The sequence below is a fragment of the Salminus brasiliensis genome, chromosome 9 (genome assembly GCF_030463535.1).
Source record: "Salminus brasiliensis chromosome 9, fSalBra1.hap2, whole genome shotgun sequence".
Lineage (NCBI taxonomy): Eukaryota > Metazoa > Chordata > Actinopteri > Characiformes > Bryconidae > Salminus > Salminus brasiliensis.
The window spans coordinates 32,353,311-32,366,600 of NC_132886.1; the positions used below are offsets into that span (position 1 = coordinate 32,353,311).

A 13,290-nucleotide genomic window follows, 5' to 3' on the forward strand; every position below is an offset into this window, starting at 1 on the left:
TCTTTGCATTGTATATCATTCTTAGCTGTATTGCAAATGTCTGAAAGGTGCTGTATATAACCGTTCATTTTATAAGCAGTATTATTTTTAGAATTTTTGTGTTTAGTTGTATGACATGCTTTTGTCCATTTTCACAGATAATAATGTGCCAGAAACTACATAAGGAAATTTATTTTCTGGCTGTAATCATGGTAGCTGTAAGCTTCCATGATTTGTTGGCTACATTAGCCTCGCAGCTCTAATACAAAACTAAGGAAGCCAAAACAGATGAATGAATCAGTTTTCATAGATGGAATTGTGGACTCTTATTACCTTGATGGCAGAGGTGGCGATTTGGAGGTGGTGAAGTCTCCTGAGGGTGCTCTCTCTGTCAGTGAAATAGGAGGCCGCCAGCTGGTGCAGGATTTCCAGGGATACCACCGAGCTGTTGCCGTTCCCTTCTGACTTCTTGCTAAGCTTCTGCTTGTCCAGAAAGATGGTGAGTGACTCCTCCCCTATGTATATGTGCAGAGAACCCAGATTGTAAGGCACAGAAACTGATGGAAGATGGAGTTTTCACTTTCTCAAGACCAGCCAAGTGACAGCTCGCTTAACTCATACTAGGAGGTGATCACCTAAATGTAGATAAACGAGAGCCACACAGTCATTTTAACCTGAAGTAGGAATGGAGGACAAGCAGCTCAAACTCAGTATGTCAGTGCTTCATGAAATATAGAATACAATAGAACAGAAGTTTACAGTCTGGTCCTCTGAGACCCCCAGCCAGTCTACATTTTCGTTCTGGTTTAGCTCCCACCGCATCTCAGCCAGGTAAACAGCATTCTACAGCTTTGATCACCTGGCTGAGGTGTGTTGGGAGATGAACTGGGAGATGATGCTCAATGACTTCTGCCATGTGGAAGCAGAGCTGTGGTGATTCAAGAGCAAAGTAACAGAGCACAGAATCCTGTTCAGATGGCATCACAATAAGCTATTTAAAATACACAGAGAATGCAGACGTTCCCGCCAGGAAGCTATTAACTATTTATGTGTTTTACTTTATATGGGCATGTACCATATAGTGGTTCTGACGTTCGGGTTATTTTGTTTAGTTTAGAACAGACGTGTGGGTTGCTTGCACAAGAAAATAATCCTACCCAGCCAGACACAGAGAAATAGTCTCACTTTTCTGTCGAGGAGTGTCTCTCTGTCTCGCTCAGTGGAACATGCACATTATTTGCTCCAATCTGATTAGTATGCAGCCAGTCGTCCCGTCCTCCGTTCCCCTCCCACTTGACTGGTTAATTACCAGCATTCACTAAAGCTTTGCCACTGCATTCATCTCTCTTGTCACCATAGATTCAGTGCATACGTCTACCAATGAGTGGCATCATAATTAGCGGCCACATCTTAGAAACGGAAGATTCGGTTAACGTAACCACAGTTAGAAACCAGTCCGCGGGGGGTCAGTCAGAGAGAGTGGATGGATAGTATTACTTTCTACTGCTGTTAAAATGCTGTCAAACATTCCAGAAAATGTCTGATATTACATGTGAATCTGCCACAGAATCATGGTTACTGTGATCAATACGTTTCTGTTTTGTACTGTGACAGCTTACCTCCGAGTGTGGCAGATACGAGGAAATGTGTGCCATATTTTTTGATCAGGTTTTCATGGATCTGCTGGAGACTCGGCCTCCTTCCCAGCAGCCTGAGGTTGCGTAAGAATTCTGGAGCCAAGGGCAGTGGGGCCTTGAAGAAGTCTCTCTTCTCCGTGGCCAAGCTGTTCACTTTCCAGTGGCTGAATTCCCTACAAGAAAAGAGGGAGGGAAAGCACCACAGTCAGCTTAAAGTCAGGCCTGTGCTGAGAGTTGGGATTCCATTTTGATTCAGATTTTTGGGATAAGGCTGCTGGGTGTTGGTGGAGTGTATTTATGTGTGTGCGTGTGTATGTATGTGTTTGTGAGCCAAGCATAGGAGAAGAAAAAAATGCTAATATCAGCAGAAAACCATGCATAAATATGCATCGAAACATGGAGCTGCATATTGATGTCTTTGATTTTAATCCAGGGCAAACACAAACAGGCTCTACAAATGCTGTACGATATACACAATTCAGTCTGACAGATATTGTTACTCCCTCTGTGAAGACAGTGTGCTATCCTACTTACGCCCACAATTCATCTTCCGGCACTCAGTCCATATCAGCATTTCCAGATATAGACTTTGGGGAAAGGAAAAAAAAACGGCCTTTGTGCTAATGTCAAAAATTAAGCTAATATATAGATTTTGCGACGCAGCATTTCAACTAAGCATCTGAGTAATCTTAAGTAAAACTTATTCTGCTGTAAAGGCAGATTGCAAGATGAGCTTCTTTGAACATTTTAGCTAAAAGAATAGCCCGTTGGGCTTAATGCTGTTTCGCCATGATCTCGAAGAGTTAATTAGCTAAAGCTCCGGCTGTCCGTGCATAAGCTAATGATGATCGATGGTCTTAATTAAAGGGTTTTAGCACCAGCTGATTGCACCTGGAACTCAGCTGGGTAGCGGGCCACTCATTGCCCCAAAACACACTGCGTCTGACGCCCCCTCATACGCCAGAGTGCTACACCTGTGCAAGAGAGCACCTCAGCACTTTAGCGCTGCTTATTTAAATGTAAATATTTTTATCCAGACAACCTGATGAACATGAATGTGCATCCTAGAACAACTTTCTTTTCATACAGGAGTTAAATATGGATAGAGCTGTGTATGCAAGCAAAATGGCTTGTTTTGAATGTGAAACTAGGACTAGGATTAGGTTTTACCTTTGGTTGTAATAGAAGATGCATACTTTAATTTGCCACTCTTCCACCTGTTAGCTTCGCAGTAGTAAATGACTCACAGTAGTTACTGAATAACAAGGTTTTAAGGTTTTAATAACTGAATATTAGTCCCCCAGTTTAAGCAGGTATGGAATTATTTTGTTTTTCTGCCAGTAATGATGCTCAAGTGCAGAAATTATGTTTGTTATTTTTTTACTCCTGTTTTGCTTACACTCAACTGAGACAGAGAAACCGTGAGAGAGAGAAAGACAGGTGGGGGAAAAGAGAAAGAAACATAGAGGACTGCTGATCTGCAACATTGCGCTCTACTGGATAGAAACTGGGTCTTCAGGCCTGTTTGTATTAGACTGTCAGTCAAACACAGGGAGGTTGTGCATGTATGCCTAGAGATACACACCCTAGCCTGAAAGCCCTCAATTCTCAGGAAAACCCACCAGCTATTATAAAGTTACGTCAAAATGAGAACACAAACCGCCATGAAGAACATGCAATTATAACTGGTTTTGATTTACGTCATCATTACAACCAGGAGAAGTCTGTGCATTAGTTGGCTTTATAGAGCAGGAGAAAACACTGAAAAGCAATTAGTGTCTGTTTCTGCTCCCAGTGCACCCTCTCTGTGTAAGAGCAGTGCAACATTATGTGAGCCTTGTGACACTGCTTCTGTAATTCCACTAGCTTCTATAACCATTCCATGTAAAAGCTATTACAAATAGTAATAATGAGCAGAATTCAGCAAATAGAAACAGGAGCACTTTAGGTAAATATGTAATAATGTGGTAGTACTATTGTAAGAAAAGATCAATTAAATGCCAATAATTATTTATTAATAAAAACAATTAAAGAGTAACTGTTGCAATAACTATGGTACAATGACTGACCAATAGTTTAGTAATACCCAATGTTAAGAACAAATAAACAATAAACAATAAAATCAGCTTAATCAGGGTCTCACACTAATTATTTTTGAATATCTGTAGGGTTTTATGTCATCAGGGTTCTTGCCCTAAAAAGTAGTTCTGCGGAAAAAGTAGTATTAGAGAAAAAGAGTCTTAAAAATACCAATTAATGTTTTCTGCTTTGTATCTTGCCTCTTGCATCTTTAAATGGTCAGGTAAATAGAGAAGCTAATTCATCATACTCATATTTTCAGTTACATGTCACCTGATTAATAAATGACCTACGTTCTACCATTAATTACCATTTTATTTTATTTATTGGGCTCTATTTACTACCAACCTCAATTATTAGCATCATTAATGACTTTAGTTGAATTTGGTGAATTCCTAACAAAAAGTGTGCTTGCGGCTATGTATTCTTCTATTAACGGCATTAGGGGATCTTCTGTCTTTAGATTTTCATCCTGTGACATCCATGTATCTGTCCATTGCAGCGTAGGATGTCAACAGAGGAAAGTGACTGAAAGTGCTGCAAAAAGCTTCGACAGTAAAACGTGACAAGCTGCATATTGGCTGAGAACTGCATACGGGCTATTTCAATGCTCTAAATTCACCACATAGAATACCACCTTTGGCATAATATCACTTCTTTAACTTAAGCGCCCAATTCTGATTACAATTCTGAATATGTGTTTAGTGTTTATGGAACAAACAAATGCTCATTGTTCAGATAACTTGCTTTACATGTGATTTTCTCAAAAGCCTAAGATGTTTACACAGGCCAGCATATTCTCTACCAGTACAGTTTTTTTTATAAACAAGATAAACTATTGTGCCATGCACCAAAGATTCTGTACAGTTTTCATTTCCTTTTTGTTTTAAGCTGCATGGCCAAGGCTCAGATTCTTCAACAGAATTAAAGCAGAATCTTGTTAATTGCTCACTGGGAGTTACAGCACTAAATAGCATAATTAGATTTTCTGCTTTAGCGCCTCTGGGGCATATGATGGGGAAATCATAATAGCAAACATTGAATTGAAAAAGGTGATCACATAACATATCATGCCATGTCTGAATGTGCTGAGCAGTACATTTTGATGTTTATTTGCATATTGCTACAATTATTATATTACAAAATGGCAGCTCTTTAGAAATATAACATATGAACCAATTCTATCATGGCAAGAGCATTTTCTTGTAGATTTGCTGATAACTTTTTATAACTTGACCATTCAGAAACATTGCATCACAATAGAATTCATAAACATTTGGACAGTGACACGTATTTTTGTACTTAAATGCAAATCACATGCAGTCAGTGACTGTATTCACTTTGGTCTTCAGTAAAAAAGTGAAAAGCATGCTCAGTTGGGTTAACGATTAGAACACTGACACTGACAGTTTCTTTGCCTCAAAAAGCACATGTATGCTTGGGCAGATGATGCATGCTTGGGATCATCATCTTTTTCAAGAATTAGGTAGGCTTTTTGAGATGTTCAGTCTAATTTCTGTTCTTAAATGTTACCAGTGTAACCCTCTGTATTTACATTCTATTGTGTCTATTGACAATCCTCACACCTACCTCCTCGAAAGTGTTCTTGACTTAACTAATTGTTTAAGGAAAGAATTCTGCTTTCTGCATCTACTTCAGGTGTCTTTCATGGTTTTTAAGTTCTTTTAGAAACTGCTTGTTAGTCAAACGTCCAATTACTTTTTTCAGCCTGTGAAAAAGTACTACATAAAAATGCCAGTTAATGCAATATCTTTTGTTAAATCTCTTAATCTAAAGCACTTTAATCACATTTTAATTGCTTCATTTTACCATCCATCACGGTGGAGTACAGTAACAAAATTACAAACATTTTGTCAATGTCCAAATACTTATGAACCTGACCTTACATACCATTTACCCATCTTCTCTGACTAATCTTGATAAATTATGTTTTAAAATATAGACTACAAAAACAAAAAAACATGCACTACTCTCAAACAGAGGAAAAAGGAGAAACCTGGTGGGGGAGCCCAAGTCCTGACATAAAATTTGCTGTGTATTGTTCCAGTGTGTCTCTAAACCATCTTGTCTTCTTTGTTTCCAGCAAACACTCATTCACCACCAAGAAAAAAAATAACATGAAAAGGGCCAAGGCCATATGTTGAGCAGACTGCTGTTGGATAGTTCAGAACACAGGCTGTTTCACCCTATTCAGTCAACCTCTTAAACACCAGATAGGCCTGTCTTTGTAGTCCACACGCATTCTCTTCCATCACCTCTCCTCTGAGTAAATACAAGTGTCCCCCCTGCACCCAAAGCCACTTTAATTCCCCCCCCCCCCCACCTACTGTTTCATACAGGACTTCAGAGGCCTGCTGTTCAGCAAAGTAAAACATTGATGTGAGCTGTTTTTGAAGACAATACACCACTGTGTCATACTGCAAACCTGTCTTTAGGCTTTACCTAATTTTTTAAAGAAAGATTATTACACTAAGTAGTTGACTTTAAGCAAGTAAGAAAAGACAAAACCCTTTCTTCAGCAAGAATGCAGCCTACACAAAAAGGCAACTCAGCAGAACTCTTAAGAAGTTACAAAGGCAAACATCAATAGTGAATGTGAAATTTGATTCTGGTCAGTAAATGCTTGAACAGTATTTTATAGGGAGAGACTGAAGTGGCACATTGTATCAGTCACCAGAATACAAAAGCACCCGCATTGCAACCCTCCCCCCATCCCATTCCAATACATGCCCTAATCTCTTTTAAATCACTTTTCAAAGTCTGCGTCTTCCAGGTTGCCAAATATTTTCCTCATCATTGATAGACTCTGGGGTCCAATGTTAACAGAAAAAAAGCTGCAGTCATCAAGGTTCACTTCATCAAATAGCCCCCTAGCTTCAGTGTTACGTCCCGTCATTTCCGAAGGGCCAATTTTTCCTCCACTAGTCGGTCAATTATGGCTATAGCTATGTCTCTGTGTTATTTTCTTGCTGATGCACATTGCCTCTGGAAACCAGCTGTTACTAGGTTACAAGGTGCCTAGGGACTAGACCACTGCTCCTTTAGGCCCCACTGGTTGTCATTCCTGTCGCCTTGTGCGGCAACAGCAATGCAGTGACCCGCAGGTAATGGCTCGTATGGGACTTCATCCATCTTCCCAAACTCACCCTGGGGAACGCCACAGCATCACAGCCCTTTCCTGTCTGCCAGTCGTAAACATCCATCCCCCCTGCCGCTGCATACACCTTCACCTTAGGCTTGAGTAAAGAATTCTACAGACTTTCTTGGTGATTCTCTTGTTTTATCAATTATTCATTTTCTTTATTTGCCATTTTGCTGACAAAAATAACGAAAAAGTCTATACAAAAATAATTAGCTATTCAATGAATTATGCAGTAACTACTATTATGTAATACAAGTAAAACAGAATCTATACTTTTAGTTTTGTAAGGGTTAAAATTAAATATAAGTTAGCCTGAAACACACCGCCACGAAACAGACTGCTGTGCAAAAGCAGTTGCTTCGCAGTCATAGTCAGCAGGAGGTCATGTCAGAATGCAACGTTGTGTTTGTTTCCTCAGCATGCAAAAAATCTCTTTCATTGTTAGCAACTTCGCAGTGGGTCTAAATTGAGTTAACCTCAGTCGAACAGTCTCTCTAATTGCCTGCAACTACAGCTTAGTGAGTGTGTCATTTGAAGCAAGAATGTCTTTCTGTGCTCTTCAGAACAGAAATCCTCATTGGTACTGGGGGTATGACTAAAGAGCATTGAATTCACTCTGCCGAAAATCCTTTGGTGCAGTGTGAGCCCCAGAGGGGGAGCTGAGCCCAGAGACGCAGCTAAAAAGCACAGGCCTCTTCCAGTCAACCTGCTGGTGTTCCCTTCTCCTGATGTGCAGGCATGGATGTCCCACTAGGCTGAGAAGCAAGAAGATTCTCCCCATTCTCCCGAGTTGTTCCTTGTAGAAATAAGCCCTTACCACTTTGGAGCCTTTACTACATTTAACATTGATGTCCCGCTGATAGCCAGTGCTTTCATTTTGTTCAAATCTTCACGTAGTATACCTCCTTTGTATTTTGAAGCAAGTAAAATTAACGTATCCTAAAGTTGGCTGAAAGTAGGCATGTCATAAAAAGGGTTGCCCATGCATATACACCCATACATATATGGGGCAGTGGTGGCTCAGCGGTTAGAGCGCCGGGCTATCGATAACAGGGTTATGGGTTCGATTCCCGGGCTTGGCAAGCTGCCACTGTTGGGCCCTTGAGCAAGGCCCTTTACCCTCTCTGCTCCCCGGGTGCTGGAGTTGGCTGCCCACCGCTCTGGGTGTGTGTACTCACTGCCCCTTGTTCACTAGTGTGTGTGTGTGTTCACTACCACAGATGGGTTAAATGCAGAGGACACATTTCGCTGTACAGTGACAAATACATGCATCTTTACCTTTTACACAGTATATAGTTTAAAGTGACAAATCTCCAGTTGCTCAGACATGTCAGACATTGGCAGACATGCACACAAAGCCTCTTGGTGTCTTGGGCTCTGGGCTGCAGCCTTTGAAAGCCCAATGGTTTAATGTGATGGCCTTGGATAACACATTTAAAAAGCTGGCTTGAGCAAAAATGGCTGGATTTTGGGAAAGGAGGACCTCTTTTATTTGCCCAGTGAGATCACTGATGTTGTTTATGCATCACGACTGAACCATGAAGCTTATACACGGTCACATACATATACACACACAGTGACTCTGTTGGTTTTCGCAAGAGAAAAGCCACACTTTGGCCTGTGAGACAACCTTTCAAACAGGACTGGCAGGGCCTCGTCTGGCCCTCGCTGAGTCCATCACGCTTCGGCTGAAGTTTCTCAACCCGGCTGCCCGGAATCACGCTGGGGTCTGGATAAGTGAGTGCGGGGGGGCTGGCCTGAGTCAGCCATGCGCAGGCAGGGGGGCTGAGGAAGCAGGCTAAAAGGCCAAAACCCACCCACAGAAACTGGGGCTGGCCACAGTAATGCAGTGAACGCCTGCGTCTCTCACGTTCATGAAACAGAGGAATACTGAACAAAGCATCAGGCTTTGAAACAAACATCAAACAAAAAGCAAGTTAAGAAAAAAAAAATCTAGATCAGTCTATGGGATTTAGGCCAGTGAAGGTCAAAGTTATTTTGATTGTATGGTAAAGCTCTGTGAATTAAATACATGTAAATATAAAGGTAAATATGTGGCGGAAGTAAATCACAATGACTTTCATCGTCTCTAGCTATACTTCCTTTTTGTTGTTTTGTTGTTGTAGCGTTTCTGCATCCAAAAAACAGGCATTATTGACTTTAAAGTACACCAGAGGTTGCTTTCTTTTTGAAGATATTCCAAACGGTTTCTTTTGTTTTGCCAAACGTCTGTGCTGTTCTTCACACACCTTCTTCTCTTCATGCATCCAGATTGGTAACTGGTCTTTCAAAGACAGATATCGACTTGCTGAGTTTATTTATGCTTACTGACTCCAAAGGCAGATGCAGAAAACAAGAGCAGGAGGTTAAAATAAAAACACACATTCCCAGATGATACATGCTCAATCAGTGCAACCCAAATTCTCCAACCAAGTTGAAGAGCCATTCTAAAACTAGCACTTAATGTTATGAACTGCAGTATTCTGTATTCTCTTGGTCTCATCAGTTTCACAGAATTCACCCCACCCAGAGTCACTGGGAAAAATCTGTCCAATGCAGGGTACCACACACAACCATTCACACCTATGGGCAATTCAGCATAGCCAGTTTACCTACCATGTGTATTTTGGTGAGGCTGTAGAAAACTGGTATCCCTGGAGAAAACCCATATGGACACAGGGAGCACACAGCAACTCCTCACAAAGCAGGGAATGAACCCACAACCCAGGCTCCTGGAGCTGTCTGACACACACTACCTGCCACTACAACACCCAGCATGCATTAAACAAATACCTCACACAAACATTGAAAATTCTTGCTGTGCCTAACCAATCATTACTACTAGCATTTTAGTGACCTAAAAGCTAAAACTCTCATCTCAACAACACAGCTTTTTTGACAAATGTCTATATTTTTTTGTAATTACAATTTCAAATATATAGATGTAAGCAGTGATTTATGGGGTCCTAACAACCAGTCCTTGTCAGTCTTTATGAACATCATATATTCTTGGTATCTATTGAACTTCACTGCACAATGCTCTCAAGATACAAACTTACCATTGTAGTGAGATTTAAACCCAGTACATTTGTACTGCGAGGGATATGTGTTCGCAGTGATGGCCCATGGTAACACAGCACTTTTATGAACTATGAACAAAAATACCCTCCCCCCCCCCCAAATGCTAATTTATCTGTATGTCACAAGGTCAAAATTCGAACAAGATATACTCGATGTTCATGATTATTCCCCTTTAAGGATCCAAATTGTTAGAAATTTCACTGGTCACAGGCCCTACATGACGTTTAATCCTGATTGGTCAATGATAAGCCTGTTAAATGCCTCTGAATGCAGCATTCAGCAATTTAGCAAGTCAAAATAACAAAAAGTCCAATTTCTGACATAAAATGTAATTGCATTTTTGGTACTGTTGATGCCTATAAACAAAAAAAAAATGTGTGCAATAAGATCTTATTTAAATAACTTAAGTTAAATAAATAAGAAGTTAAATAAAATATTTGAATACTTAAATGAAGTCACCCTATTAGGTCAATTATAACCCTATAACCCTAATTATGCCTAATGCCATTTATAAATTTTGATGTATCAGCTTAATTTGTAGTGCCCCCTATTGATGTGCATGCACGCAACATTTCTTTTATGCAAACATATTTGCTTATGCCAGACAGATAATGCAGGAATGTCAACGTTATTTTGATAACTACAAAAGTTGATTTCACATACTATGCAAATTTGCAAGAAACCCAAGTAGGTGGCGTTGCATAGTTTTATGATTTTTGTATTTTTGTTTTTGTCCACTTTTTTGTTTTTGTGCTTTTTTTACCTTTAATTCAATTTAATTTTTTTTATATATTTATTATTATTAACTTAATAACTATTAACTTAGTATTATTAACTTAGTTATGTAAATACTTTACATAACTTGCTTATAACATATCCTTGCTTATAATGGTTTGGTCCTTCAGAAGGCAGAGAACCCAAAGAAAACACAAAAATAGATTTGATAGAAACCATCTGTTACCAAAACCTCTCGACCCAATTAGAAATATTTTAATGAGATTTAATAACTTATTGAGGTTTCTATTGAGGTAAATATTTATAATGTTAGTAAAGTGTTAATATTCTCAAGAGAATGTGTTATGTTACACATCACAGTGTTCAAATAATGCAGTTTGTGTGGTGCACTTTTTTTGCTATTTTTACTGTGACGGAAAAATCTTTCATCAGCTGAGCTGCTTTAAGGTTTAAGGAAATTCATCTTACAGCCAGTAATAAAATATTCCATTAACACAGTTTTGCCCATTAGCAATGTGCTGATTAGACAAAAAGACTGGCTAAAAATATTCAAGATTGTACAGCCATTAGAAATTACATAGGCATTATTTCTGCACACTGTAGAATGAGTCACTCTGGTGCTTTGAAAGGATATAAGTGTGTGTGTGTGTGTGTGTGTGTGTGTCATTTTTCTCAACAGATACTTACATTGAAGTTGCATGGGGTCTGGCCCATTTATGTCATGTGGCTGCACCTGTCCTGACACTGTTATGATATGAATGCTGCTGTCTTCAGAGGAGTCTTAGAGAGATATTACCCTTACCACCTTCTGTATGTTGCATTTTTTATTTTATTTTTGTGCTGGATTCAACAGTAGCTCTCACATCTTAGAGAATATAATAAAATAACACCCATTCACATTTCATTACTGCGCAGTATGTTCTCTTTGTGGTATTTTTTGACAGTTCATCTTAAAGGGCAAATGAGACTATAACAGCTGTCTTTGATGTGTGCCATGTTTCTTAGTACTGAAAACCTCAATAGGAACTTGTGTGGGTATTCTAAACAATTCAATATTAATATCCAACAACAACAATTCAACAATAATATTTTACCACTTTAATAAAAACCACACGCTTCTGTGGGAAAACAAACTTTTTTTGTGTTTAATAGGCTAAACACTAGCTTGATACTAATAGTATGTAGTTGCAGCTCAGCATTTGGAGTTGACAAAATAATTTTTATTTGCAATTTGTAACATACAACAAAAGTAACTGTTTTTAGTCTTTGCTCCTCCTAATCTCTTTTATAGAGGATTTGAGCATGACAGGTGGTGGGAGTTACTGCGGCCACACCCACTGAATGGCAGCATTAGCGTTCAGTGTGAATGAGAAAATGATAAAGAGCTGTTGTGCAACTGACTGTACAAGCAGAAATGTGTAGGAGCTCACTGAGTGGTAAAGTCACGCTCCAAAAAAACAGACAGGGAAAAAAACAAGCCCACTGTAGTTACGAGTGTAGCGACATGCTAGGCAAGTTCGAGTAAGAGAAAAAGCTAGCAAACCTAGATGAATCAGTCTACTCAATGTGCCTGAAAACAGTCGGAAACACTCCTAAGGCCATTTACTAGACTTGGGTGCCCTTAGGTAAGAGGTTTTATAAACGGGTATGATTTGAGCCTCAGACGTTTCTCTTTATATATATGGATGGATCGCGGTCGAGTCCAACTGCCTTTAAGTTGAGCCGATATTCAGTTCATTTCTGTTTCATGTTTTGTTCTTGGCTTGCCTTGCCACTCATCCACTAGAAGGCTTGCCACAGTTTTTTTTAGCTTAACCTGCCTGTTTAAGGTCCTGTCATAGTTTGGGCCACTAACAGAGTTAAACTTAGTCCGTGTATTGCTGCATAAACCAATTATGTTTGAGCTCTTGTTGCAAAAACCAATTGCACTCTTGGAGAACTTTTGGAAATCCAGTCACTTCTAAAAATATGTTCTATGTTTGGATATTGCTCTTACTGTGATGTGCATATGTTTCTATGACTTTCTTTCTTTATTTATTTAGTAATGTATTCAATAGAAATGTTAAAAACCTGGGGGTGTGTAATTTAACTGATTAATTTATTATAGTTTGGTTGACTCAGTAAAAAGGTGGCAATGATTTTTCCACACTGGACTAGTGACAAAAAGTGATTTTTGATCTTAGGTTGACTTTTTTAGTTTAGCTATTTTTTTTTAGAAGATAGTGCAAAGTTTGACAAACGTTGGCATTGTGAATAGTTAAGCAAGTAAAACTGATTTCCAAAAGGCATAAAGTTCAATACAATTTTATTTCCAGTTTTAAAATAACAAAAAGCAAAACAGCCTAAAGCAAAGCTGTGTCAAAATGTTTCTATTCATTCATTTTATTTGATGTTCAGATTGGGGGACTTTGAGGGCCAAGGCATAATCTTCAGCTTGCGTCATTGCATCCATTGTGGATTTGTTAGGACAGATCTTAGGCTTTTTTGCAGTTTCAGAAAAAATCCTTCCAGAAGTTACTTGTTTTAACCCATCCTTCCCTCTAGCTGTGAAATGTTCCCTGTGCCATTAGCTGTGTTTTGCACAGCCCAAAGCATGATTAATCCACCCCTTTTCTA

The 13,290-nt window shown here is 39.2% G+C and overlaps 1 protein-coding gene across 1 annotated transcript in view; it reads right to left on the reverse strand.

The window, feature by feature from the left end:
- The window catches only part of brinp2 (bone morphogenetic protein/retinoic acid inducible neural-specific 2), a 103,899-nt gene that overhangs the window by 49,188 nt on the left and 41,421 nt on the right, over positions 1-13,290 (reverse strand). The window contains exons 3-4 of the mRNA XM_072688241.1: positions 1,599-1,789; positions 313-494 (exon numbers count right to left, since the gene is read on the reverse strand). Of these exons, the coding sequence (XP_072544342.1) occupies positions 313-494; positions 1,599-1,789 (373 nt within the window). The remainder of the gene's footprint in view (positions 1-312; positions 495-1,598; positions 1,790-13,290) is intronic.